Genomic DNA, 24,600 nt, shown 5'->3' on the forward strand with positions numbered 1-24,600 from the left:
GAAGGAAACTGAAACAGTATTAAAACATCTCTCTAGAAACAAAAACCCAGGACCCGAGAATTTCACTGCTGAATTCTCCCCCAAATATCAAAGAATTAAAATCTCTAATACTCACTCTCCCCCCAAAAAATTTTAAAGGAGAGAAACTTTAAAATATTTTATGAAAACATTACCCTGATTTGAAAATCAAACATAAATATCAACAAAACCTAAACCACGAATCCAAATTTCTAAACATAAATGCAAAATTTCTCAACAAAACACCAGCAAACCAAAATCAACACCATCATGTAGTAGGATTTACTCCAGTAATGTACAGATGATCCACCACACACACAAAGAATCTTGTATCAGAACAAAACAGCATCCAACGAGAGGGCAGAAGATATTTGCAAACGACACCATCAAGAAACTTAATACTCAACCTTTAGGAAGAACTCACATAATGTAACAGTTAAACAACCCAATTAAGAAATGGGCAAAAGAACCTGAATGTCCGTTTCTCTGGAGCAATCACAAATGACCGACAAGCATAGAGGAAGATGTGCAGTTACTAAGAGGGAAATGCAAACCAAACTGAAATATTCCTCATCAGCTGTTAGAACGAGTACTGACAAAAAGTCAAGAAGTAAGAGCTTCTGGGGCTGGAGTGATAGCACCGCCAAGGAGGGCGTGTTTGCCTTGCCCTGGCCAACACAGGTTCGATCCCCAGCATCCCATAGGGTCCCCTGAGCACCACCAGGAGTCATTCCTGAGTGCAGAGCCAGGAGGAACCCCTGAGCATCACCGGGTGAGACCCAAAAAGCAAACTAAATGAACAAACAAGAAATAAGAGCTCCGGCACAAGCTTCGCGACAGAGCCACTGAGGCACGAGGCTGGGGAGGCTGCAAGACTGACCACCGGCACCTTCCACTCCATCGTGTGATCTCAGCGCCTTTGGAGAAGCCGGTGCCGGAGTAGACTCTACAAACAGTGCTTGAAAACCCCCCTCCGTCCCTCCCCACCCAGTGCAACCATGTGTGTGCAACCCCAGGACAACACAAAAGCAAGAGAGAAGAGGCCAGGGGAGGAGGGAATGACGAGCAATAAAGGCTGGGGAGGACCTGGAGAGCAGAAAACCAACAGGCATATAAGCTGGTTGAGTTTTTACAGAAAATGCTGCAAAATGCAAATTCCATGCAATACAATTATCCCACACTTTGGACACCATGACAGCACATGCACATGGGTATATTGAGGTACTCAAAAAAATCCAGGCCATTGGAGAAAGGTGCTTAATTATATGCAACTGTTTATTTAAAATAGTTTTCCAAGTCTTTCCATAATTTAACAAGTTTTGCTTCATTTTCATCCTCTCAAACAGCTAGAAACCAACACTTACAATTTTAGTTTCATTTTATCCACTAAATATGCTAAATGTTTTAGACATTTTTTCCTCTATTACTACTACAGCCTCTTATACCAACCAATAAGCAATATAAATTTAAATTGCTTTTTAAAATATCTGTGGTGCCGTTGACAGTTTCTTGGGATATATCAGACGCTAGATACTATTTTGAGATGATTTCAACTAACTGTCTGACTCAAGAAAATCATCTTACCTCTCTAGGTCTACTTTCTCTCTATAAAATAAGACAAGAATAAATTATTTATATTGTTTCATCTGACTTTAAAATACCATGAATATATTCCTCATCACTTTTCCACAATTTTACCTCATCTTTATTTGCTACTTCTCCACCTCTAATGCATAATTATCTGAAAGTAAACATAAATTCATTATAAAATAAACAAAACCCCCAAATATTACAATATATCCCCATTAGAAGATGAAAGGGATTTCTTTTGAATTTTCATATTTCATTTCTAGTTAAAGTCAATAACAGCAGTAACTGTAAAATGTATCTTAAAAACAAATATGCTTTCAATGACAACATATATGCACTACTCATGAAAACCTACTAGATGCTTTCCTAAGATCAAAAGAATGAAAAATGATAGGAGAGTCAATCTTCAAATAACACTCTTATCAATGGTAAGATCTTTTAAGAATATACATGTTTATAAATCTGGACACCAGTTGTAACAAAGAAGTGAGTGGCAGACCTGTGGGTGGGTGGAGGGACTAGGACCTTTCCTAGTTTTCTCAAATGAATATTTAATTCAAAACAAAACACGATTGTATCAAACTTTGTCCTCGAGAGAAGTGAGACCGGGCATTGCTTAGTGACGAAACAGAGATCCCCCAAACCTTTAGCCCAAGATACTAGTTTAAAATAAATACCTTCAATAAAATAATCTTGCATTCTACTAAAAATATCCTCCTTGACTTGGAATAATTCATGACTAGAATAAATTCAAACACTTATTTTAAGGTGTGTGCAATTACGAGCGCTGAGATTTTTAAAACCGTATATATATTAGCAGCAGCTGACTCTTAGCAGAGAGATCTCTCTTCACCGTGCACACTGGGTTTCCTTAAGCCTATCGTCATCAACTACTATGATCGTGATGCTGGTGGTCATACGTGAGACTCTCAACTTCTTCCTTCTGAAACATAAATAATCCATGTGACACCAACGAGTGTGGGGACGCCGCATACTTCACCAGGAACGACCGTTGGCGGGCCCTTGCAGGAAGAACGAACCATGGCGCTGGCCACGGGCTCCATCATGAACAAGCTGCATCGAACATCCAAAGGATGCCGTGCTGAAGCGTGTGAATACGCAGCAGAAAAGGAAAAATCAAGACTTTCACTTGGAAGAGATGGAAAACAGCATGATCGTGGAGAAATGGTCGCAACGTGGGTCCCCGAGTTTACACTGTGATCCTGAACAGGATTTTCCGAGAGGCGTTTGTTTCCATAGGACTCCTGCGGACGTTTCTGAACGCTACCGGGACGGGTTTCAGCGCGAGCGAGCGTCGGCCCGGGCGTCCTGCCTCGTTAAGGGATAAACAGTCAGATGGACGGGAAGTTCCATCTGTAAAGTGCACCTGCCAGCAGTCCCCCCTCCACCCCAGCCCCTTAGTCGCTGGGGGGGGATGTGGGGGGGGACGACCGCCACCCCGGCTTCCCCCTCTCTCTCTCGTCTGTACAGCCAAGTGACAGCAGTGGCTTCTTCTCAAGCGAGTCCCTGACCCAGGCGACAGGCGGGAAGGCAATTCTACCCCGCGCCACCTCCTCCGGCCTCGAGAGCCCAGAGAGCCTCACCAAGTCTGAATACTGCAAGTGGAAAGGGGCCCGCGAACACCAGGCTCTGTTGGACTCACTTGAATATTCACTTGATGTGCTCTCGGGATCTGATGAGAGAAGCAGGTATCCCCCCCAACCCACCCCCTTACCCCCCCCCCCGCCCCCCGCACCTCCCCGGGTCTTTTGGCAATATATTCAAAAGCAAAAGGAGCGGTGCTGTGGGACTTTAAAACCTGTTTTAAAGCTAAATTATCTGTGTTGTTATTGCACTCATCTCGCAACTCGGCAACAGGGATGTGACCCAGGGACGAAGCATCTGATTCCCTTCGGAGATAAAAAGTCGTCAGAGAGGAAAATGCAAACAATGGCGATTTAAATCTGCCTACAGAAGCACACCAATCACGTAGCCTCATAGAAAAATTCACTCTCACCCTCACCACTGCAGACCTGCAAGGAATCAGAAAAGGACTCACAGTACAGAGAGTCTTGACTTGCGTTCCACTCCTGAAGTCACGGAGTTAAAAGTTTTTCAAGATTTAAAGAAAAATAGATTTTATAAAAGGGATTCTTCCGATCGCTAAAGACAGAATCTTGCATCACTAAGACAGAAACGAGTTCTAGGTGTTCCACTATCATCTGCTCTGATGAAAGAAGAAAAGAAAAGAAAATTCTCTTTTTGGACGGCTAACGAATGCTACATTTTTCAAGACTAAAGGAATCATCAGTAGATACTCTCTCTGTCCTACGCGTTACTTTTCTCTAAAATAGGTCAAGTAAGCTTTCAAAGACTCGGGGAGGGGCAGCTTCATGATCTTCTCCCTCAGTAAATTCTGCGGCGGCTCCTCGGACTTCATGGCCTCGCCCTGATCCCGGTCCTCCTCTTCCTTGCCGTCTTCTTCCATCCTCTCCTCCTCCTCGCTGTCCAGGGGCTGAGGAATGAGCTGGTTCCCCACAAACACGTACGTGTTGATCCTCTGCTTCACTCTCTTCCTCTTCCTCTTCGGCGGGGCCCGCTGGGGGATCCCTCTGGCCTGCATCTCGTCGTTGATGAAATTCCTCAGGGTGCGTCGGATGTAGATGCGGGCCAGGTCCTGGAGGTTCCTCACCGCGCAGGGGGCTGCAAGACACCGAGACACCGGCAGCGCAGGCGTCAAGCACGGCAAGGGAAGCCCCCGCCCCGTACCGGCCGCTTCACGCGACAACGCATGCATTTCTTCGCGAACGCTTAAGACATCGCAGGTAGAAAAACTCTAGGACTTGCTTCGTTTCGTTCTGGGGCCTCACCTGGGGGTGCTGAGTCAGGGCTTGGCTTACTCCTGATTTTGTGCTCAATACCCTGGGCCGGGGCGATAGCACAGTGGGTAGGGCGTTTGCCTTGCATGTGGCCGACCCGACGGACCTGGGTTCCATTTCTCCTTCCCTCTCGGCGAGCCCGGCAAGCTACCGAGAGTATCTCGCCTGCACGGCAAAGCCTGGCAAGCTCCCCGTGACGTATTCAATATGCCAAACACAGTAACAACAAGTCTCACAATGTTACTGGGCCCGCTCGAGCAAATCGATGAACAATGGGAAGAGAGTGACAGTGACAGTGACCCTGGGCCGGGCACTGTACCTGGACTGGCTGTGTGCAAAGCAAGTGCCTTCCCCCCTCTGCCATCCCTCCAGCCCTAGCACCAACTCTGACCTTCATCCAATAAGGGATTTAAAGTAGTCACTAGATACCAGCCACCTGTCCAAGCACTGAGGACCACGGAGACAGCAGAGGTTCCTACGTGCAAACGTCTGTGTGTCGTGCATACGCTACACGTGTATGTGATCCCGAGTATGGAAAGACAAAAATCTTTGGAATGATAAGGAAGGACTTATGAACTGAACACAGAACAATGATTAGGGACAGGAACAGGAAAGAAACTTTACTTTTTGATTTTTTTTTTTTTAAACCATTTTGAAGGCAACATGTGAACAGCTGACTCTGAACAGGAAAGCCATGATGTTAACAGAAACCAACAAATCCAGCTGGCTCAGAGAACCCAGGAGTTCCACAGCAAAGGAGTCCTGTGGCCTCGGTAGGAAACAGAAGCTCTCGAGAGGACAGAGGGAGCTAGCACAGATTCCAACACACATCTCCGCTCTTTCGAGCTCTTAAAGAAGATGATTTTCTAGCTCTGTGGTTTGTTCCTCGGCATGGAAAAGGCTGACAGTGGAGTTAGCGGGATCCCCAACTCTAACGAACTAACGGTGTGTCGACTCGACTTCTTCCCAACTCTAAGGAAGGAACTAACTTTTTTTCCTTTATTTTTATTTATTTTTTTTGCTTTTTGGGTCACACCTGGCGATGCACAGGGGTTACTCCTGGCGGTGCTCAGGGGACCATATGGGGTGCTAGGAATCAAACCCGGGTCAGCCGCATGCAAGGCAAACGCCCTACCCACAAGCTGAATGACCGTTGGGCATATTGGGCATATCAGAAGGACTGAACGATCCTTCTCTGGCACTTCCGATCCCCAGCAGAGAGCTCAGCAGCGTGATTCCCAAGGGGGGAAGCCAGCGGTTACTTACGGAGCCCCACGGAATCCGGCTTGCCGTTGTCGTTCTTGCTGGGCTGCACCAGCGGCGCAAAGGACACCGCCAGGATGTTCTTACTCTCCCAGGTGTTCTGGCCAGTTCGCATGATTTGTGTTAACTATCGAGATGGAAAAAGACAAGGGCCAGTTTAATGATGGCTATGTCGTCCCGTTAGAGTTGCAAATTTTGACAAGGTAACTGTCAATAACTGCTTAAAAAAAAAAAAGGACTGGTATTTTAACACAACCAGATTCATTCAGTGAAATGTTTGTTAGGAAACAACGTAGAGGGAACTACAAGTACCTGCTGTTTGACAACCAAGTCACGGAAATAAAAAGCCACTCCCCCAAATCGTTTCCATCCAAAGGAAACACCAGACCAAAGTGGCCAGGTGACTCATGTCCTGAACGGCTTCTCGATGTGGAATTCCAAACCATTCCTGCCACACCTCCCAAAATACACACCCAACTCATGCCCCATCGTTCAGTCAAAGCTGGACAGTCATAAAAACGTGTTTTGACTACAATACTAGATCTACAACTCATGATCTGCCATAGGATATCAGAAGGGTATAAAAACATAAGTTCTAATGCTAATGGGATTCCTAATAAAGGTATCAACCAGAAGTTGTACCCACACAACAACAACCAAAAAACCATGATTCACGCTGAATTAGTATCTTCAGTTCACTTTATAAAAATGAGGCCATTACCACAATTTACACTACTATAATGGCATATAACACTTAGTAAACTCGTATTTTAATTGATGGGGAAATGTATCAAAGAAAAACCGAAGAACATTTTTATTTGGGAACTTCGGCTCTGGAAGTAATATTTCTCCAAGAACATCTTTTAATGGAAGTTTTCCTAGTATGTCGATTTTCTCCCCCCGCCCCCCGGTGGTGTCAGGGATTAAAATTGGGCCTCATTGGTGTTAGGTATATAGTTTATAATATATACTTATATATCTTAATATATTTAATATGGTATTTAATATATACTTATAAATATATACTTTACCAGTTACCTCGCGGGTGCCAAGTAAACACTTTGCTAATCAACTCTCTACTACATCTTTTAACTTGTATTTTAAAAATCCTTGGGCCATACCCAGCAATGCTCAGGGCCTACTTCTCGCTCAAGGAAGCATCTGTCGTGGCATGAATCAAACCAACGTCAGCCACGTGAAAGGCAATCACCTTGCACACTGCACATCTCCGGCCCATATTGTGTCTTTCTAACAACTGAAAACTACACAAAGTAAAACGCATCCCTTTGTTCACTGTAGTTCTTAGGACAAGAGCAGGGCTGTAGAAGCAATGCAAATACCCTGCAGATGAGCAAGATGAACAAGTTGTGGTACCCACGAGGCCCAAGTATGAAATGAAATGTAACGCAGTATATTTTAGATGCCCATGTGAAAACTTGAGCTATGTCAATGAACGTAAGTAGTCGTGTTAAATGATTACATTGCGTGAGATGATCTGAATTTCCTATTTACACAAGTCAAAGTCATACAGAAATGAACGGTCACATATGACTTTTACTCATTTATTTCATCTAATTCCATCTGCCATTTTGTTGGAGCAAGCAACCGGAAGTCAGTGCGTCGGGTGTTTGCCGAGAAAACAGGCTCGGAGGTGGGAGGGAGACTGGTGGCGGGCGGTGGGTGAGGCCAGGGGTGGGGCTGATGTCAGGGCACTGTGAGCCTGAACAACTTCGCAAATCATAAGCTGAAGAAAAATCAATTTTGTGGTCTTGGGGACCACAAAAAGCGGTGCTGAGGTTGGCCCTGCTCTGCACCCAGAATTTCCTCCTGGAGAGCCCAGGGGACCATGTGGGCGGGTTGGCCATGTGCCAGGCCAACACCTCACCCGCTGTACTATTCCTCTGGTCTCTAATTAATTTTAAAAATTAAATTAAAGGGGGAAAAGGACGTTGTAGAACGCAAGGGAATGTACTACACTTTGCAATCAATCCCAAAAGTTGCCCTGCAGTTTGCTCGGAGGGGAGGGTCTGAGGCTGCGGGCGGTGGCCACCTCACACACTTGTGTGGTACAGAGACCAATGGGGGGACCCCGACCGTCCCGACTGACGCCAACCTTGGGTACTGGGATTCTGTCTGGGGCGGGGAGGGGAAATGGCACATAAGGGGGAGGTGTTGGGGTCACCAGGGAAGAGAGCAGGGAGGGGGCAGTCTGCCCCGAGACCTGCCGATGGCCAGTGCTGGGCAGAGGTGCTTGGGACGGGAGAGTCAGGGTGGGCAGGACACCCATGCCAGCCACTCAGACACACCACGGCCCTGCAAAATATGCTCCAAGAAAAACGGTGAAAGTGACACCCTGGGTCAGGATTGCAACCTGGGAACCAGGTCAAGGGCAGGGGCGGGCAGGGGAGGGGGTGGACGGGAAGGAAGCTGGGGGTGGAGGCGGGGAAGGTCTTGGGCTCTCTGGCAGGGCAGGACCTGGGCCCTGGAAGCACAGGGGTGCCACTGCAACACGTGGCCCAACGCCGAGAGCAGCCTGCCACGGGAGACCGGCTGTCGCGACCACAGGGCAGACAGGGACGTTCTAACCTGCACTGCTCACCGTTGTCAACTGAAACGAACAGCAATTTTTTTTTTAAGTGCATGTCAAGTTTTTCTTGGTAAACAGATCTCCGGAGGATAGCCCTGACACTCGGAAATGCGGGAGCCACATGTCCCATTCCCCTCAGTAGGTCCCTGGGAATATCTCTGATACTCCAGAGTGGGGAGTGCCACGTGTCCCACAGTCCCCTCAGTAGGTCCCCGGGACGTTCCCTGACACTCGGGAGTGGCAGGTCCCACGTGTCCCGTCGCGACCAACGCATCCCAGGGCACACGGGAAGACACTGAGCAGACATTACCTGATCTTCTATGGGCATGACTAGAATGCCACCAACTTTTAGCAGTATTTTCATGTAGTTTTCATGATCTTTCTGAACTCCCGCTCCACAATAAATGCGATCATATTGATGGCTATCTGATGCTATCTGGAGGCAATTGCCAACCACAAATGCAGGTTCACAGAACTCAAATCTGCATTGAAAAACAAGTATTTTTTCATTTATTTACAAAAAAAGATCAAACTTGAAAATTCATATAATCCAGTTCTTAGAAATAGCAAGGCTACCAAGTTTACGATACAACATAAAAATTGACTTAATATCAATCATATTTATGAAGTGTAACAGCGATTAAATAGTGTTTTTATCAATGACAGTGTAAATGGTTTCAAAACATCGATCTACTTTTCGTCACACTCAAGACGGCTAAAATGACAAGTATGGTAAGAAGCCTGTCACAACGCTGCCTTGTGATACCGCCTAGGTGGTAAGGACGGGACCCGCAAGGCTGGACAGGAAAAAAATCTTCACCTTCCACTCCCCTTTTCAGTAAAAACATCAAGGGCAAGTGGCGACTTGCTTAAACGTTAAGGGCTTAAACAGGAACTTGTCATTTATGCAACAAAGCTTTGTCGGGAGGATCCGGCCTCCTAACCATACACCCTTGAGATCGTATACCCTACACGAACCAGAGGGCTCCCTAGGGAGTGCTCGCAGAGTTGGGTGACACGCAGGCTTGGGAGAGAGCAGACCAACAGCTGTGTCTGTTAGTGCTCGCTGAACTCCGCCATCTGCCCGTGCTGCAACTCCAAAGCAAACTGTCCTCCTCCCGAGGACTTAGTCCTGGTTCGAGTACTGGTTCCTGGTATACAGACTTAGGCTTTTACAGACTGTGCTATTCAGACTTCTACTCTATTCCTTAAATTCTGACAAAGTGTGACGCAGTCGCTTCACATACATACAATATTATATTATAATCTATATAATGCTTGTCCTTAAAACCCCAGTGGACAAAAAAGAAAAAAAAAAGACTTGTAATACCTTTTTAAAGTTGCATAGAAGATCTTTTCTTTTCACTGTAAACCAGTTAAAGTCAGTGTGACTCCACAGTAAACTCTAGTCTGAGAGTCAAATTAACTGACATCCAAAGCTTCAGCACGCAATGGAAACAACACTGAATCATAATCATCTTTACTTTGCCAAACAGCCTGTCCTTTCGTAACAGATCACGGCATAAATGCCCCGAAACACGGGCGTATCAAGCTCATGAGAACGACCAGCTCACTGGAAGGACAGGGCTGACCAGTGTAAGGGGCTGGCTGAGGTCGGGAGGGCAGGTGGGCTCTGCGCCACACCCAGGAGCCCACCCCAACCCCCTGGCTCATCCTGACTGTCAGGGCCCTCCCCCACAGTGCTGCCTTCCATGGGGACAAACTCCCGTCCCCTGGTGCCGCCCGGGATGCTGATTCTGAAGCCAAGCTGCCCCTCCAGACCTTTTCCTGCTTCTCGCTCTGCCCAGTAACACCTGTGGCCTACAGATAAATCACTCACTCCTCACGGCTCGGAGACACTACCACAGAGCGCTTCATACCCTGCCTCGGTGCGTTCCGTTCCTCTGGCTGAAACACCCTACCCTCTCGCCTTCCTTTGATGAATCCCTGCCACCCCTTTCAGAGACATTTCAAATATCAGATTCACGATGATATCTTCCTCCACCGAAATAGTCCATTTGTTCTTTCTTCCTGGATAGTCTACACAAAAGTGTGAAATTACCAAGGGTGGGGAAAAGGCTATTTTTTTTTCTATGCTCAGGAGTATGGATCATGACTTATTTTATCAAACTCCTAGTAAGAAGTAAAAACTGAAGACAGAATTCTCTTGTCAATGAAGTCTACAATTTTCTTTCTTTTTTCTGTTTTTCTTCTGCTTTTTTAGGTCACACCCAGCGATGCTCAGGGGTTCCTCCTGGCTCTGCACTCAGGAATGACTCCTGGCGCTGCCGGGGGGACCATATGGGATGCTGGGAATCGAACCCGGCTTGGCTATATGCAAGGCAAACGCCCTCCCCACTGTACTACTCCAGCCCCAAAGTCTACAATTTTTATTCTTTTTTTTAAAATCATTTGAAATAATTAAATTTATAAAGATTAAGTCAGTCATAATTTTCAGGGCAAACACAGGCAGGAAACTTAAATTTCTAAATTTGAGTTACTGGACGTTATTTATCAAATCTACTAAGCCACCTTAACAACTCGATAGGCCAGGGTCTCGTGCATCGGTCAGGACACAGGGCTGGCACGTGCCCAGCCCTGGTCAGATTCCAAGCATGATGCAACCGTCTGGGCACCATCCAGGCCTGGCACGCAGAGCACCCCAGTCAGGGCACTGAACCACCAGCCGGGCTAGCTGGGAACCCACGGGGGAGGGGTTTCCCCCAAAAGAAAATGGAAAAAGAGGCCCATATATCCACAGATGCCTAGCAGTAATAATATATACCCTCAGGCCTATTATCTAGGAAACACACCTTTGGACCAGGGAGACCGCTTAACAAAGCAGGGTTTTCATCTTAGTGACACGTAAGTTTATTCTCATTCAGAAAAATAAAGAAAATGTAGGGTCTGCGTCTAAAATCAAATGCGTGACTCTGGGCAAGTGAATTACACTGCAAAAAAGCAAAGACCTTATACCCCAAAAGCAAAAAAAAAAAAAAAAAAAGTAGATAAAGAAGCAGGCATGATAACTTCTCAGTATCTGTATTGCAAACCATAATGCCCCAAAGTAGAGAGAGATTATGGGGAATCATGTCTGCCACGGAGGCAGGGGGAGGGTGGGAATGGGGGGTTATAATACTGGGGATATTGGCGGTGGGGAATGTGCACTGGTGGAGGGATGGGGGTTTGATCATTGAGTGATTGTAACTCAAACATGAAAGCTTGTTACTATATCTCACAGTGATTCAATAAAATAAAAAAAATTTTAAAAAGAGGAAAAAAGATACTAATATCCTTTTCTTTGTACAAAGAGGTATTTCAGATACTCTCTCCTTTACACATTCTTCCCTTTGAAACATTCTCCTGGTTTTCTTAAGTTTAACTTTGATTTTATCCATATTAACTATCGCAGTCCTCAAAAATTTACTAAATGAACCAATAAAAACAAAAGCTTTGCCTTAATTCTCTACCTATCAAGCAGTGACGACAGAACCAAATTTAACCAACAGGCCGATCACAAAACTCTCAACTACAAAATGGCTCGCCTAGAAACCATCATAAATAAAACCATGCAGCCGCAAAACCATGGCAGTCGCTAACATGATGGTTCTCGTATTACTAAACCCGACGCGACGAATGAGGAACTGTAGCTTTCTGTTAAAAAAAAAGGAAAAAAAAAAGGTTTTTCAAAAAATGCCAATGAAAGTAAAACCCAGGTAGTTTTTAAAAGAAAACTAGCATTGGGGCTGGAGCGATAGCACAGCGGGTAGGGCGTTTGCCTTGCACGCAGCCAGCCTGGGTTCGAATCCCAGCATCCCATATGGTCCCCTGAGCACCGCCAGGAGTAATTCCTGAGTGCAGAGCCAGGAGGAACCCCTGAGCATCACCGGTGTGACCCAAAAAAGCAAAATAAATAAATAAATAAATAAAGGAAAACTAGCATTTAATGAATAAATTGTCTTATACTTAGAATAATTTTATGTTTAACTTTTCTAAAAATAAGTCACTCTTATGCAAAGGAACGATGAATGTCTTACACTGAAATTCAGATCAAAACATGTACATCACTTGATCTTAGGAAGTATTCCAAAGGACCTTGTAGAGAAAAATTAGGTAAACAACTCCTACTAATGCAAATGGGACATATATATGTATATATACATACACACACACACGTATACGTATTTGCTAAGAAATATATACAACTTAACTCCAATTTAACATATTTAAATCAATAGCCTTTACTGCGATATTCAAATTTATAATTTTAATTACAGCTAGAGTATAAAAGATCTGAACTATTATTGCTAGACCTGAAAGAGTAAAATTTCAAGGATATAAATGTTTGAGAAAAGTGATATTTTTCATGTTGGCACTGAAGTATACAGAACATAGAAAATTCAAAGCCAGATATATTGTGAAAAACTGTAACTAACAGTTATTAGTTATTAAAAAAAAAAGTCCACCAAAAATATTGTTCCATGTGGGAACAATTTATTATAACCATGGTTTGACATCTTTTACCAATAAAACAGTCTTTGTACCAGGAAACAAAACAACTCTTAAGTTGCAAATGAAACATTTAATAAAACACATAAATAGTCTATTATTTTCTTAATGGAGTTATAGAGAAGCTTTAGTATTTCAGATAAGATATATCTGAGGCTATGACTTAAACATTTTGTATTCTAATACTAAAATTACTGCTTTATTGCATAATAACATTCCACATAAGTTCATACCAATTCTAAAATCTAGAAGAGAAATATTTAAGCAAACGTTTAGGTATGCTAATATCCATCTTAGAGCACGTGAATATGAACTAAATAGTTTAAGATACTGGTGATGTTAATCGTGTTTTCAGAATAAGCTACAACTTCTATTAACTCTTCCAACTTGAAGAAACGTAACACATTTTCTTTCTGATATTTTCAGTAACTTATCAAAGGTATATCTTACCTAAACTTCCACAAACCATTATAGAAAAAAGAGACATCTAAAACTACAAATACCATTTCTATATTGTCTGGAAGAGTCCAGAATAGGCTAAGTAATTTTCAGATTATGTTATATATATATATGTCTATATATATATAAAGGCCTACACTGTTTATACATAAAATCTACATTAAAGATAATAAAAATAAAAGGAAATCCAGGTTCATCAACCAGAATCGTGAAGTCTGAGAAAGAGAAAGACAAGCAAAATAGCAGGAAGTCTGTCTACCAAGATCCCTTCCCATGTGGCCGTGGCTTTGTTTGTGAAAGGGCAGCTCACACAGTGTCAGGAATACCTGATAGCGGGACGTGAGCCTTTTATCTCTGCCGGTGAAATAGAGTCACGATTATTTTTCCTCTTTTAAGAGATTCGTCCAAACAAAATGTCACAGGCAGACATGACTTACACCCCAAATGACACTCATAGCAATGGTATCTAGGTGTGGAAAACGTCAGTAATTCTGAAATACGCCTGACTGCAAATTCATCCACTCAGAAATATGTATAATCATTTCCGGGATTTAAACCTGTAAAACTCCAATGCATTTAGGAAAAAAAATATTTGAGATCCTTGGACACTGAAAAACCATTGGGGGGTGGGAGGGGATGGGGGGAGAGAGCATCAAAGTATCTTCATTTACGACCCCAGCAGCCCCAGGACGCTGAGCCCTTACCTGCGCTGTGGTTCTCTTTATTGTGCATGCCGGGTTATCTTCGTCTTGACACGGACAGAGGCTCGTTCGCGCGGGGACCTTGCCAACACGCCCACACCATTCTTTTGAAAAGCTGCTAGGAGATCGGGGTGACCTAGCCTGGCCCTCAGCTTCCCTCTTGGGCGAATAGTCTAGGTCTAGGAGCTGACTGAGAGCAGAAAAGACAACATTCCCCTTCAATACGCTGTCGAGGTGGGGCCCACAAAGCGCACGGCGACTCTGCCTGGGCCAAGGGCGGCCGCCACGGCAACCCCACACAGTTACACCAAGGGAGGAGAGGAGAGGAGAGGGGTGGAGGGCGCACGCCAGAGGCCGGCCTTGTCCTCACACCTCAGCCAAAACCACCTGCCGGATGGATCACAGACACTTCTGTTTCTTGAAACACACTGTTTAACACGCACGCGGAGTCTGAAGAGCCGGGGCTGGCTGGACAGTGTCCCACGGGGAGGATGGGGACCGTCTCGGGCTCTCCAGAACGCAGCATCGCCACCAGTTACCGGTCAAGTTTTACCTGTCCAGTGACTGCCCTTCCGACTGCATCCAATTCATCCAGAGTTCAAGCACTGCTCTAAGCAATGTGAAACACAGTGATCTCGCTCATCAGAGGAAGCTTTAGCCAAGTCCAGGCTGAAAAACAGCCTCTAAGGATGTTCTCAAGGCATGTCACGGAAGTGAACATCCACGTATTTCACCAACAATTTCTTTGCCTATTAAGAGGTCTGAAGCCATCAAACTTTCACCCACACTGTTTCTACCTGATGCTAAAATATACAGCTGATCAGTCATCACGACTAGGGCTGAGCGTGGAGTTCTCTGTCACCTCCACTGCAATGATTAAAAACTGTCTACCTGGGGCTGGAGCAATGGCACAGCGGGTAGGGTGTTTGCCTTGCACACAGCCGACCCGGGTTCGATTCCCAGCATCCCATATGGTCTCCTGAGCACCGCCAGGGGTGATTCCTGGGTGCAGAACCAGGAGTAACCCCTGTGCATCATTGCCAGGTGTGACCCAAAAAGCAAAAAAAAACCCGTCTACACCTCAAACAACTATAACAGAACCATTTCCCAAACACCATTGGTTTATAATAAATGTGTACAAGAAATATTTTTGAAATACTGTTAACATTTATATATAAAAGAAAACTATTTGAAACAAAGATGAAGATGCTCTATTACGGAACTTAAACCTCCGGTGAGAAGGTAAATGATTTCATTTGTTCTATTGCAAATAGAATTGTGTGGAAAAATAAACTTATTGTTAAAAATAGAGCACCAAACAGTGCCATAAAATCAATCACATCTCCTAAAATACAAAATATTTCATTTCAACTCTGAATTTGAAACTCATACCTCAAATAAACGTTAAGTACAGTGTTGCCCTGACCACTCACCCTGCCCTCCGCAAGGGTAGGCAAGCTCTGGAATAAAAGGGCGGTCATGGTAAGAGAATGCCTTAAGTCCAATTTGAAGGAAAGGAAGGATTAAAAAATAAAAAGGGTACTTCATCTTTTGGATCTGGAACTAAGCTGTTAGGCTGTAATTCACTTGAAGTTCATTGCTGAGGAGAAATACTAGAATAAATGACTGTTTGCCATATCAGGACTACATCAGAAATAAGTTTGTTTTTTTAAAAAAAATTGTTTACCTCATGTTCTGTAACATATTCAATTCTCAGTTTATCCATTTGGGAAACAGAAAAACCAGAGTTGGGTCTAGGGTGGCGAATAAACCGTTAGAAAGGTATATGGCACATAATAAAGACAACGCACATTTGGCGCTGTTATTTTTATCATCTCATTGCAGTATCGTGTCTCATCTACAACCCAGACTACCTAGAAACCAACAAAACATTTCACAAAGGGGCCAGAGTGGTAGTCCAGTGGGCAGGGTGTTTGCCCTGCACAAAAGCCAACCCAGGCTGGACCCCCGGCATCCCACAGGGTCCCCCGAGCAAAGCCAGGAGTGACCCCTGAACGTCGCTGGGCATAACCCCCGCCACACACCAAAAAACAAACCTCACAGACACAGTGGTCTTCTTCTCTAATAAAAACCTTCAAAAAATTAGACTTGGACACTCATCTGGCTGATGAGACCAGAATATCTTCAAATCAGTCTTGGTGCCGCTGGAGAGAAGATGTATTCTACTGGGCAAAATTCATGCGAGAAAATGGCATGTCCCACAGCATGAGAGGAAGCCAAGGACTCGCATGGGCACGTGTGTTACAGAAGCACAAACACACGGTGGTGAGCGCGACTCAATGCAGGACAGACAGAAAGGTCACACCAGCCCCACGTCAGAAATAAAGGGTCACAAGTCCAAGGTATTCCCTTGACTGACACAAAAAGTCTGTAAGGACAGACAATTATTTTAATTCAAGTTTACTTTTTTTTTTTTTAAAAAAAAAGAGGGGCATTATTTCAATACTCAGGAAACAAGTTTCCTTTATATACATAAAAAACACATTTGTACTTTTTTTAAGAACCCATCTTACATTATTTATTCAAGTGCTGAGTGGTCTGAATTCCCCCCCGCACCCCACTATATTTTGTTTTGTTTCGGAGTCATACCCGGCGATGCACCGGGGTTACTCCTGGCTCTGCACTCAGGAATTACTCCTGCTGGGGCTCGGGGGACCCTATGGGATGCTGGGAATCGAACTCGGGTCTGCCGCATGCAAGGCAAACGCCCTACCCTACTCCGGCCCCACCAACAGTATTTTGGAGTTCACTATAATCTCCAGTTGACAATGTATATAAAGTTTAAATCATAAATAACTGATAAAAAAAAGTCCAAATAATAAAACTGGGAGAGGATTATGTTTTAACTATCCTTTCTGTGTTATAGAGTCATCATAACATGGTTCTAAGGTGAAACAAGACCAATTAATTTTCCAGGGCTAGTTAATACAATTATTTTGATGGCCCACACACAATCAAAAATAATAAAACTGCTTGAAAATGGGACTTAAAAAAAAGGTCACTTGCACAGCTATGTTTCCAAGTTAAATGAAGACTAGAATTATTTGTCACAAATTCCAACAAAGTTACAAAGAAACAAACAAAACATTGGAAAACTCTTGTACCTTTGTAATTCATCATAAAAACCAAATTACGCCTTTTAAAAAAGGGATACTACTTATCAACTTTCAACCACTCACCAGGCTTTAAGAAAAAATGGGATTTTCCTATCTTCCAGTTCTTGAATATTAGATACCTTTATAATTACCAATATGCAATTAATATTTTATAACACTATTTGAAAGTCATAATAGACACTTCTGGAAAGATTTTTTTTCAGATTTTTTTTTAGGTTACTTTAGTAATATGAAAATATTGTTTGGTGGGGGGGACCCATTATAAGGGACTGGAGTAGAGTATGGAGGTCAGACCCTGGGTATCAGGGTCCCCATTGCGTCACGGGTGCAGCCTGAGAAGCTCCGAGACACTGCCTGGAGTGGGGGTCAGCCCCCGCCCCAGCCCCGACTGGGGTCACCTGGGTAATCCCTTGCATGGAACTGCCGGCCAGACTGACTGAGAATCACCAGGAGTGGGCTGGGAACTAAATTTAAAAAGAAGTTGTGAGACTTCAGTAACAACAGTGATCATCTATTTTAACCATGAATAGGAAAACCAATAAAAATTGCAAACATTTAGATCATTCCTGCCACTACAGTTTGATTCAATAATTTTAGGAATGAGAAAAGGAATACTGTTCATTAAATAAAACGGAACCCAAAAATGCAAGCCAAGGAGATACAATCGTTTCATGTTAGCAGGAAACAATGGTATAAAAAAATTTTAATGGTGAGGAATTTAAATATAGAACATAGCGTGTAAAAACTTATTTGCTATGAATCATTCCAATTATGCCCACACTATAACGCTTTAAATAATGACAAATTTTAATGTTTCTCGGAACCACACCCACCGTCGACAATACATGGGCTTCTCTCCAGTGAATGACAATCCAGTGGGGAAGTCAACTGAAACTTTCCAACATATTAAGTAACAACAATAATAATGGTAATAATGGAAATAAATTAGTTTCTTTGACACTTCTATGAAGGTACTTCAGTGATTCAAAAATCTTCCTTGTGTTTGTTCTACTTGACTAAAGAAAGATCTAGAACTCAATTACCTGAGCACTGGTATAGTAACACATAAAATGTAGCATTAATATGTAAGAGACCTTACAAGGTCTTAAAACATTTGCTTGTATTCATGTTACTAGTTTATTTTCTAAGTCCAAAGGTAGTCAAAAGGTCCTTATACAAGTATATCTCAACAGAAAAGATACTTTAAAAACAACAGAAATTCAATTCATGCAACAAAACTCTACGGCTTGAATAAGCAACATAAAAATACATCATCTACATCCTCGTAAGCACTTACCAAGGTAGCCCCGAGTGACAGGACACGGGACGGAGGCTACGATGGAATCCCAACTTCTCCTAATACAACATGCTAAAAATCATTTCAATTTCTCACTGTTATTTCTGGAAACCGAGTATGAACCGACATGGTAAAGCACTTGAAAGAGGATTCTAACTGCACAATGTTAATTATACATAAAGACAAGCGTAAAGAACACGGTATTTAGAAAACTGATACGGAACACTCAAGCAATCGACTCAAGCTGATTGAATTACAGACGAAGTATGACTTGAGCGGTTCTTGGCAGATCCTAGCTCGGCTGTCTGGGTTTTCACTCGTGTCGCACGAGGCAGACACGAGATCCACTTCCCTCGGGAAGGCTGAATTCAGAGAATTCACACGTGCTGGGAGAGAGGGACACGCACGCACACACACACACACACACACACACACACACACACACACACACACACCCCACATAAGATCTGTCAATTACTTTTCAAATCAAAAGGATAGATATACTTACTTATCAAAGCTATCGCTGTTTTTGATGAAGCTCTCCAATTTTTCCTTGGCATATTCAACCACATCTGAGTGCAGCTCGATCCCATGATTTATTCCAAAAGGACCTGCAAACACAGCACCAGCATTTGTATGAAAAATATTAACAATCCTTTTTTTGCTGCTTTTCATACAGACTCATTTCGCTATCTCAGGACATTTAAAGAAACCTGAACTGGGGTTGAAGCGATATTACAGTGAATAGGGCGTTTGCCTTGCACATGGTGGTCCCGGGTTCCGATTCCCAGCATCCTATATGGTCCCCCGAGCACCGCTAGGAGTAATTCCTGAGTCCAGAACCAGTAATTTCCCTGTGCATTGCTGGGTGTGACCCAAAAAGAAAAAAAAAAACTTAAACTATGCAAACCAACTGAAACCTCACTGCTCCAAATTAAAAAAAAAAAAAAACCAGGAAACATACATATTACAGAATTCTTTCAAGGGAGTAGCTCACCTGCTTTGACGCTGCTGCCAAAGAAATCATGGTGTTTCTATAGGAAGTTTAAAAGCTCAACACTGCAATTTCATTTCGCATCTGTAAGTTTTGGTCATTGAAAAATCCTGAAACTGGGGGCCGGAGGATAGTTCCGTGGGGAGGGCATCTGCCTTGCATACGGCCGACCCGGGTTCAATCCCCGGCACCCCATATGGTCCCATGAGCACCGCCAGGAGTAATTCCTGAGCGTAGAGCCTGGAGGAACCCCTGAGCATCACCGGGTGTGACCCAAAAAGCAAACAACGAAAAAAGAAAAATGCTGAATCAAGGGACTGCAAACATGAGCCTCGTAGCACCCACAGCCTCCCCAGGAGTGTTCAATTCCTATGGGGCCAAGGAGTAGCTGGCAGAACCAACCACCAGGCTGCAGGCTGGCTCTACTTGGTGTTCTAGACCGCAGGCTTTCCGCTTGGTGCTTCAACATGCAAGCACTGATTACGCAGCTCTGTGGCACTGTCCTCCCGCTTTTCATCAATTTGCTCAAGCGGACCCAGTAATGTCCCCATCGTGAGACTTGTTACTGTGTTTGGCAAATCGAATACGTCATGGGGAGCTTGCCAGGCTTTGTTGTGCAGGTGAGATACTCTCAGTAGCTTGCCGGGCTCTCCGAGAGGGACGTAGGAACCAAAACCGGGTCGGCCGCGTGCAAGGCAAATGCCCTTTTTCTCCAGCCCAGAAATGGAGAAAAAATTAACCGCAGCACTGAGAGTGGAAGGTGAGGACTCTCCTCCACGGCTCCCCTCCTCCGGGAAGCACCTGCTCCTGCTCTCAGTCGGCTGCACGCGTCCTGTCAGATCCCTGAACTGGGCCGCTTTCACTCTACCCTTGTGCCGTCCTTCTGCTTTTAGTTTGGTCTCCTAGAAAAATGTGCTGATTTTCTGCATCTTACGGATACACTTTCCGTTCCTCGTGTTAAGAACTACGTCCCTTCATATATGCCACTTTGTGTTTTAAAATCTGTTGGAATTCTTCCAACGTCTCCACATTTTCCGATCGTAAGTCGGTGCTTGGGGCTCCCATTGAGCTCTGGGCTCGGAGCACTCTGGCGGCTCTGGGTACCATCTGGGATGCCAGGACTGAACCCGGGCTGGCCTTGTGCAGAACACGGCCCTACCCGCTACTGCTCAGCCCACTCAACTGCCAGCTTTCTTCTGGGAAAACGACAAGAGCCATCCAACATCACTTAAAACATAAGTTCTCACCAACTGCACATGTAAGTTGAATAAAGCTGACGCTCCCTTTTACAGAAAGTAGAAAAAATTTGAAAAGCACAAAAAGCAATGTCAGATTTTAAGAGTTGAATCCATGCATGCTGAGAACTGTTTTATAAGAAAACCGCGTTAGAAAAAAACAGTGACATCTTCACCACTTAAAATATTACAAAGCTAATTGCTTAATATGTTGTTCAAATAAAAATACTGTTCTGTAAATGAACAGAATCCCGTTTTTCATCTTTTTATTTTCTTTAAAAAGGTTCAGGAGACTTTTACGTTTTCATTAAAAACCCAGCTGTACTAATTAACTCTTATTTTTTCTAAAAACTTATGAGTGCATGGCTAACTGCTCAGTAAAAATTATTGCTAGAGTTAGAAGTTTCTTGTAAACCTGAATACACATCCCACATAATAAAGATAAGAAGAATTTGGAATTGTTTTCTGTTCATAGGAGGTCTAACTTCTGCGTTCAGGGACAAAGCAGCCCTAGAAGCTGCTTGTCGCCAAGACAACACCGGCCTCTACTTACTCTGAGCTCACTCTCTAAAGTCAAAGTCATGGCTTCTGGAAATAAGACTTTTAAGTTCAACTGCTTCAGAACATTTACCCAAAAAAAACCATTTTTCATATCACCTTCATACAACACAGTCTCAGTAACACAACGTATACATTAATTTCTAGCACAAACAGGATTTGGGACTTGGATGAAATTTTTTAAAAACCATGGAAACACATCTTTATCACAACTGAACCTAATTAACATGGTGAAAATGAGAAAAACGCATTAATGAACTTAAATAGCAATGCCATCAATCTTATTTACGTGAACTACAAGTAGAACACACGAAGCATCTAGTAAAATGTACTGCAATACTATTTATTATAACTCATAGTTCACATCTGGGGCGGGAAAAGAGAAAATAAACCAGAGAGAAGATGTAAAAAGCTACTTCTTTTTTTTTTTTTTTTTTTTTTTTTTTGCTTTTTAGGTCACACCTGGCGATGCTCAGGGATTCCTCCTGACTCTGCACTCAGGAATTACTCCTGGTGGTGCCCAGGGGACCATATGGGATGCTGGGATTCGAACCCGGGTTGGCCGCATGCAAGGCAAATGCCCTACCCGCTGTGCTATCGCTCCAGCCCCCAAGAGCTACTTCTAAGCCTGAGAAAGAGACATTTTCATCATTGCACCCTCCTGTCTAAAAAGTCTTAATCACATGTGTGATTTTTCAACAAGAAATGGACTAGTCAAGAGATGAGCATTAAAAAAAAAAGAGATGAGCATAAGTTTATAATTCTACAGAAGTATGAGAGTAACTTTAAATAATCTTCTATAAGACACAAACTGTCAATGTTAAAAAAAAAAAAAAGTAGCCAAGAGGCTGCTATTCCATCTAAGAAATGAAGGACTGGTTTGATTTTGTATTTAATAGAGTTCAGCATTTTGTTTTTGTCTATATGAAGAGAATTTCCCAACAAGGTGCCTAATTTTCGGTCTGTGTGTGTGTGTGTGTGTGTGTGTGTGTGTGTGTGTCTGGGTGCAGGGTTACTGTGTGTATGTGTCTGGGTGCAGGGTGACTCTGTGTGTGTATGTTTGTGTCTGGGTGCAGGGTTACTCTGTGTGTGTGTGTCTGTGTGTGTGTGTGTGTGTGTGTGTGTGTGTGTGTGTGTCTGGGTGCAGGGTTCCTGCAGTGCCCAGCTGGACACGGCCAGCCACGTGAGGAGCTTGGTCAGGCCACTGAACCCTCCCTCTTGCTTGCCTCCGTGTACACTGTCTGACGATACCAGCAGCTGACAACTATTTCAACAGTCAAAACTGAACATGCAGAGACAGAATTCATTTTATAAGATAAACTTGATGAGAAACATCTAGTATCGTGTAATATCAGAAATGATTTGGCGGCTGGCAAAAACCCATGTACATAGACCATAACAGGCAAAGCTTTTAATACAATCAAACACTGTTTTCCTTTTGTGGCACTTGCTTCTAATCTGGCTTATTATCCTCAAGTTAATTCTGATGATTAGAATCACCATAAATTATCTGTGCCGTAGCTACAACTCTCTCATTTACATCAGTGCCGAGCCACCTATTACCACCTAAGGCTCCAGCATCCCCATACTCCAGAACACCCAAAGGCCGAGTGGGAAGAGTGGGACAGAAAGAAGTTCTCGGTTTCTCCAGCGTTTGTATCAACGCAATTTCTAGAACATACCCGCACTGGGCTGGGGCGACAGCACGGCGGGTAGGGCGTTGGCCTTGCACACGGCCGACCCAGGTTCGATTCCACGCATCCCACATAGTCCCCTGAGCACCGCCAGGAGTAATTCCTGAGCGCAGAGCCAGGAGGAACCCCTGAACATCGTCGGGTGTGATCCAAAAAGGGAAAACAACAACAACAAAAAAGAACAAAGCCGCATGCGAACAGCACTTCACCATGCAGAACCAGAATCGCTCCAACGATGAACTGATCTAAGGTCCATTACTCCTCCCTGGAAATGCAGGTGTCGGCTGTGAGCCGTGAGACGGCGGTGGATTTAGGGTTAGATGCCAGTGCCCAGTCCTGTCCTCCTGTGACCCATCACGTGCCACGAGAAGTTTTTCCTATGGCGAAAAATGTGCCCAAGAAAAATCACAGAAAGTATAGAAAAGTGCTTCTCACACCGTCAAGTAGAAGCAGGGGATAAACTGTGCCCCTTTGCTTGCGGACGTAAGTGCTGGGCTATAAAAGCAAAACCATGACCGCTAAAGGTTCTTCTCCACCTGACCCTGCGGATTAGAAGACGGGACAGTTTGGGTCCGACTTAGAAGCAGATGAAATTTAATTTGATTTCATCTGTAAACGTCTGGGTACCACCCACGGGATCCAGGACATCCTCCTGCGCTGCGGGGAGCCCCGCAGGCAGCGGAAGTGTCCACTAGCCGGGCCCCGACCAGGTGATGCGTGAAACTCGCACTGTCCAAATGGTCCTTCTAGCCGGGAAAGTGGTGCCAAGGGTTTGCAACTCTGAGTGGACACATTCTGGATTCGAACCACTGACCACAAGAGGGAGTAGTGATTTTTTAAATCACACTAAGATTTTTTTTTTTAAGGAGAAAATGGACTGGGCAGATCATTAACTAAACAATAAATATTAATTTAATGTCACTGCTACTTATTTTAAAAAAAAAAAAGTCTTTGTTTCTCCACGCTCCTCTCAAAAAAAATAAATCGTTTTCTTTCTTGAACGCGTATTCCAGAAAGACACAAATACTGTTAACATTTTACTGAGTCTTGTCACGCTGGCTTAACCCTGCTGAAAGCAGGTAAATCCAGGAAGCTGAGAGCCGTTCTCTGTTCTCCGGGTCTCCTGAGTGCCCATGAAGCACCTCCTGGAACGTACCGCGAAGACTCCATTTCAGTTCCACTTCATCCTCTCAGTTTACAAATATGAGAGCTGTCTTCTTTTATTACATCTACCTCTCAATGGCTTGAGATCACAAAGCGTCAGTTCAAAAGTGCTCGAGGGGGCTGGAGTGACAGCCCAGCGGGGAGGGTGTTTGCCTTGCATGGACCCAGGTTTGGTCTCCAGTATCCCCTGTGGTTCTCAGCACCGTCAGGAGTGATTCCTGAGTGCAGAGCCAGGAGGAACCTGGGATGTCACCCCCAAACAAAAATAAAACACCCTTCCACCAAAAAATAAATAAATAATCTACAGAATATAGGCTGAAGACCCCCAAGTAAACCACATCGAATATATATCCGAGTGTCACAAATAGATGTTATAATAACGTCATTAAAATTTTTCTATTCAGGGACTGGAGCAATAGCACAGCAGGTAGGGTGTTTGCCTTGCATGCAGCCGACCTGGGTTCGATTCCAGCATCCCATATGGTTCCCCAAGCACTGCCAGGAGTAATTCCTGA

The 24,600-nt window shown here is 44.0% G+C and overlaps 1 protein-coding gene across 1 annotated transcript in view; it reads right to left on the minus strand.

The window, feature by feature from the left end:
- Positions 1–3,370: 3,370 nt before the first annotated feature.
- Positions 3,371–24,600, minus strand: part of PCMTD1 (protein-L-isoaspartate (D-aspartate) O-methyltransferase domain containing 1) — a 30,460-nt gene continuing 9,230 nt past the window's right edge. Inside the window, exons 2-5 of the mRNA XM_056110207.1 lie at positions 18,949–19,051; positions 8,648–8,819; positions 5,754–5,877; positions 3,371–4,311 (exon numbers count right to left, since the gene is read on the minus strand). Of these exons, the coding sequence (XP_055966182.1) occupies positions 3,944–4,311; positions 5,754–5,877; positions 8,648–8,819; positions 18,949–19,051 (767 nt within the window). The 3' untranslated portion in view covers positions 3,371–3,943. The remainder of the gene's footprint in view (positions 4,312–5,753; positions 5,878–8,647; positions 8,820–18,948; positions 19,052–24,600) is intronic.

Source organism: Sorex fumeus, unplaced genomic scaffold (assembly GCF_029834395.1).
Source record: "Sorex fumeus unplaced genomic scaffold, SorFum_2.1 ptg000002l, whole genome shotgun sequence".
Taxonomy (NCBI): domain Eukaryota; kingdom Metazoa; phylum Chordata; class Mammalia; order Eulipotyphla; family Soricidae; genus Sorex; species Sorex fumeus.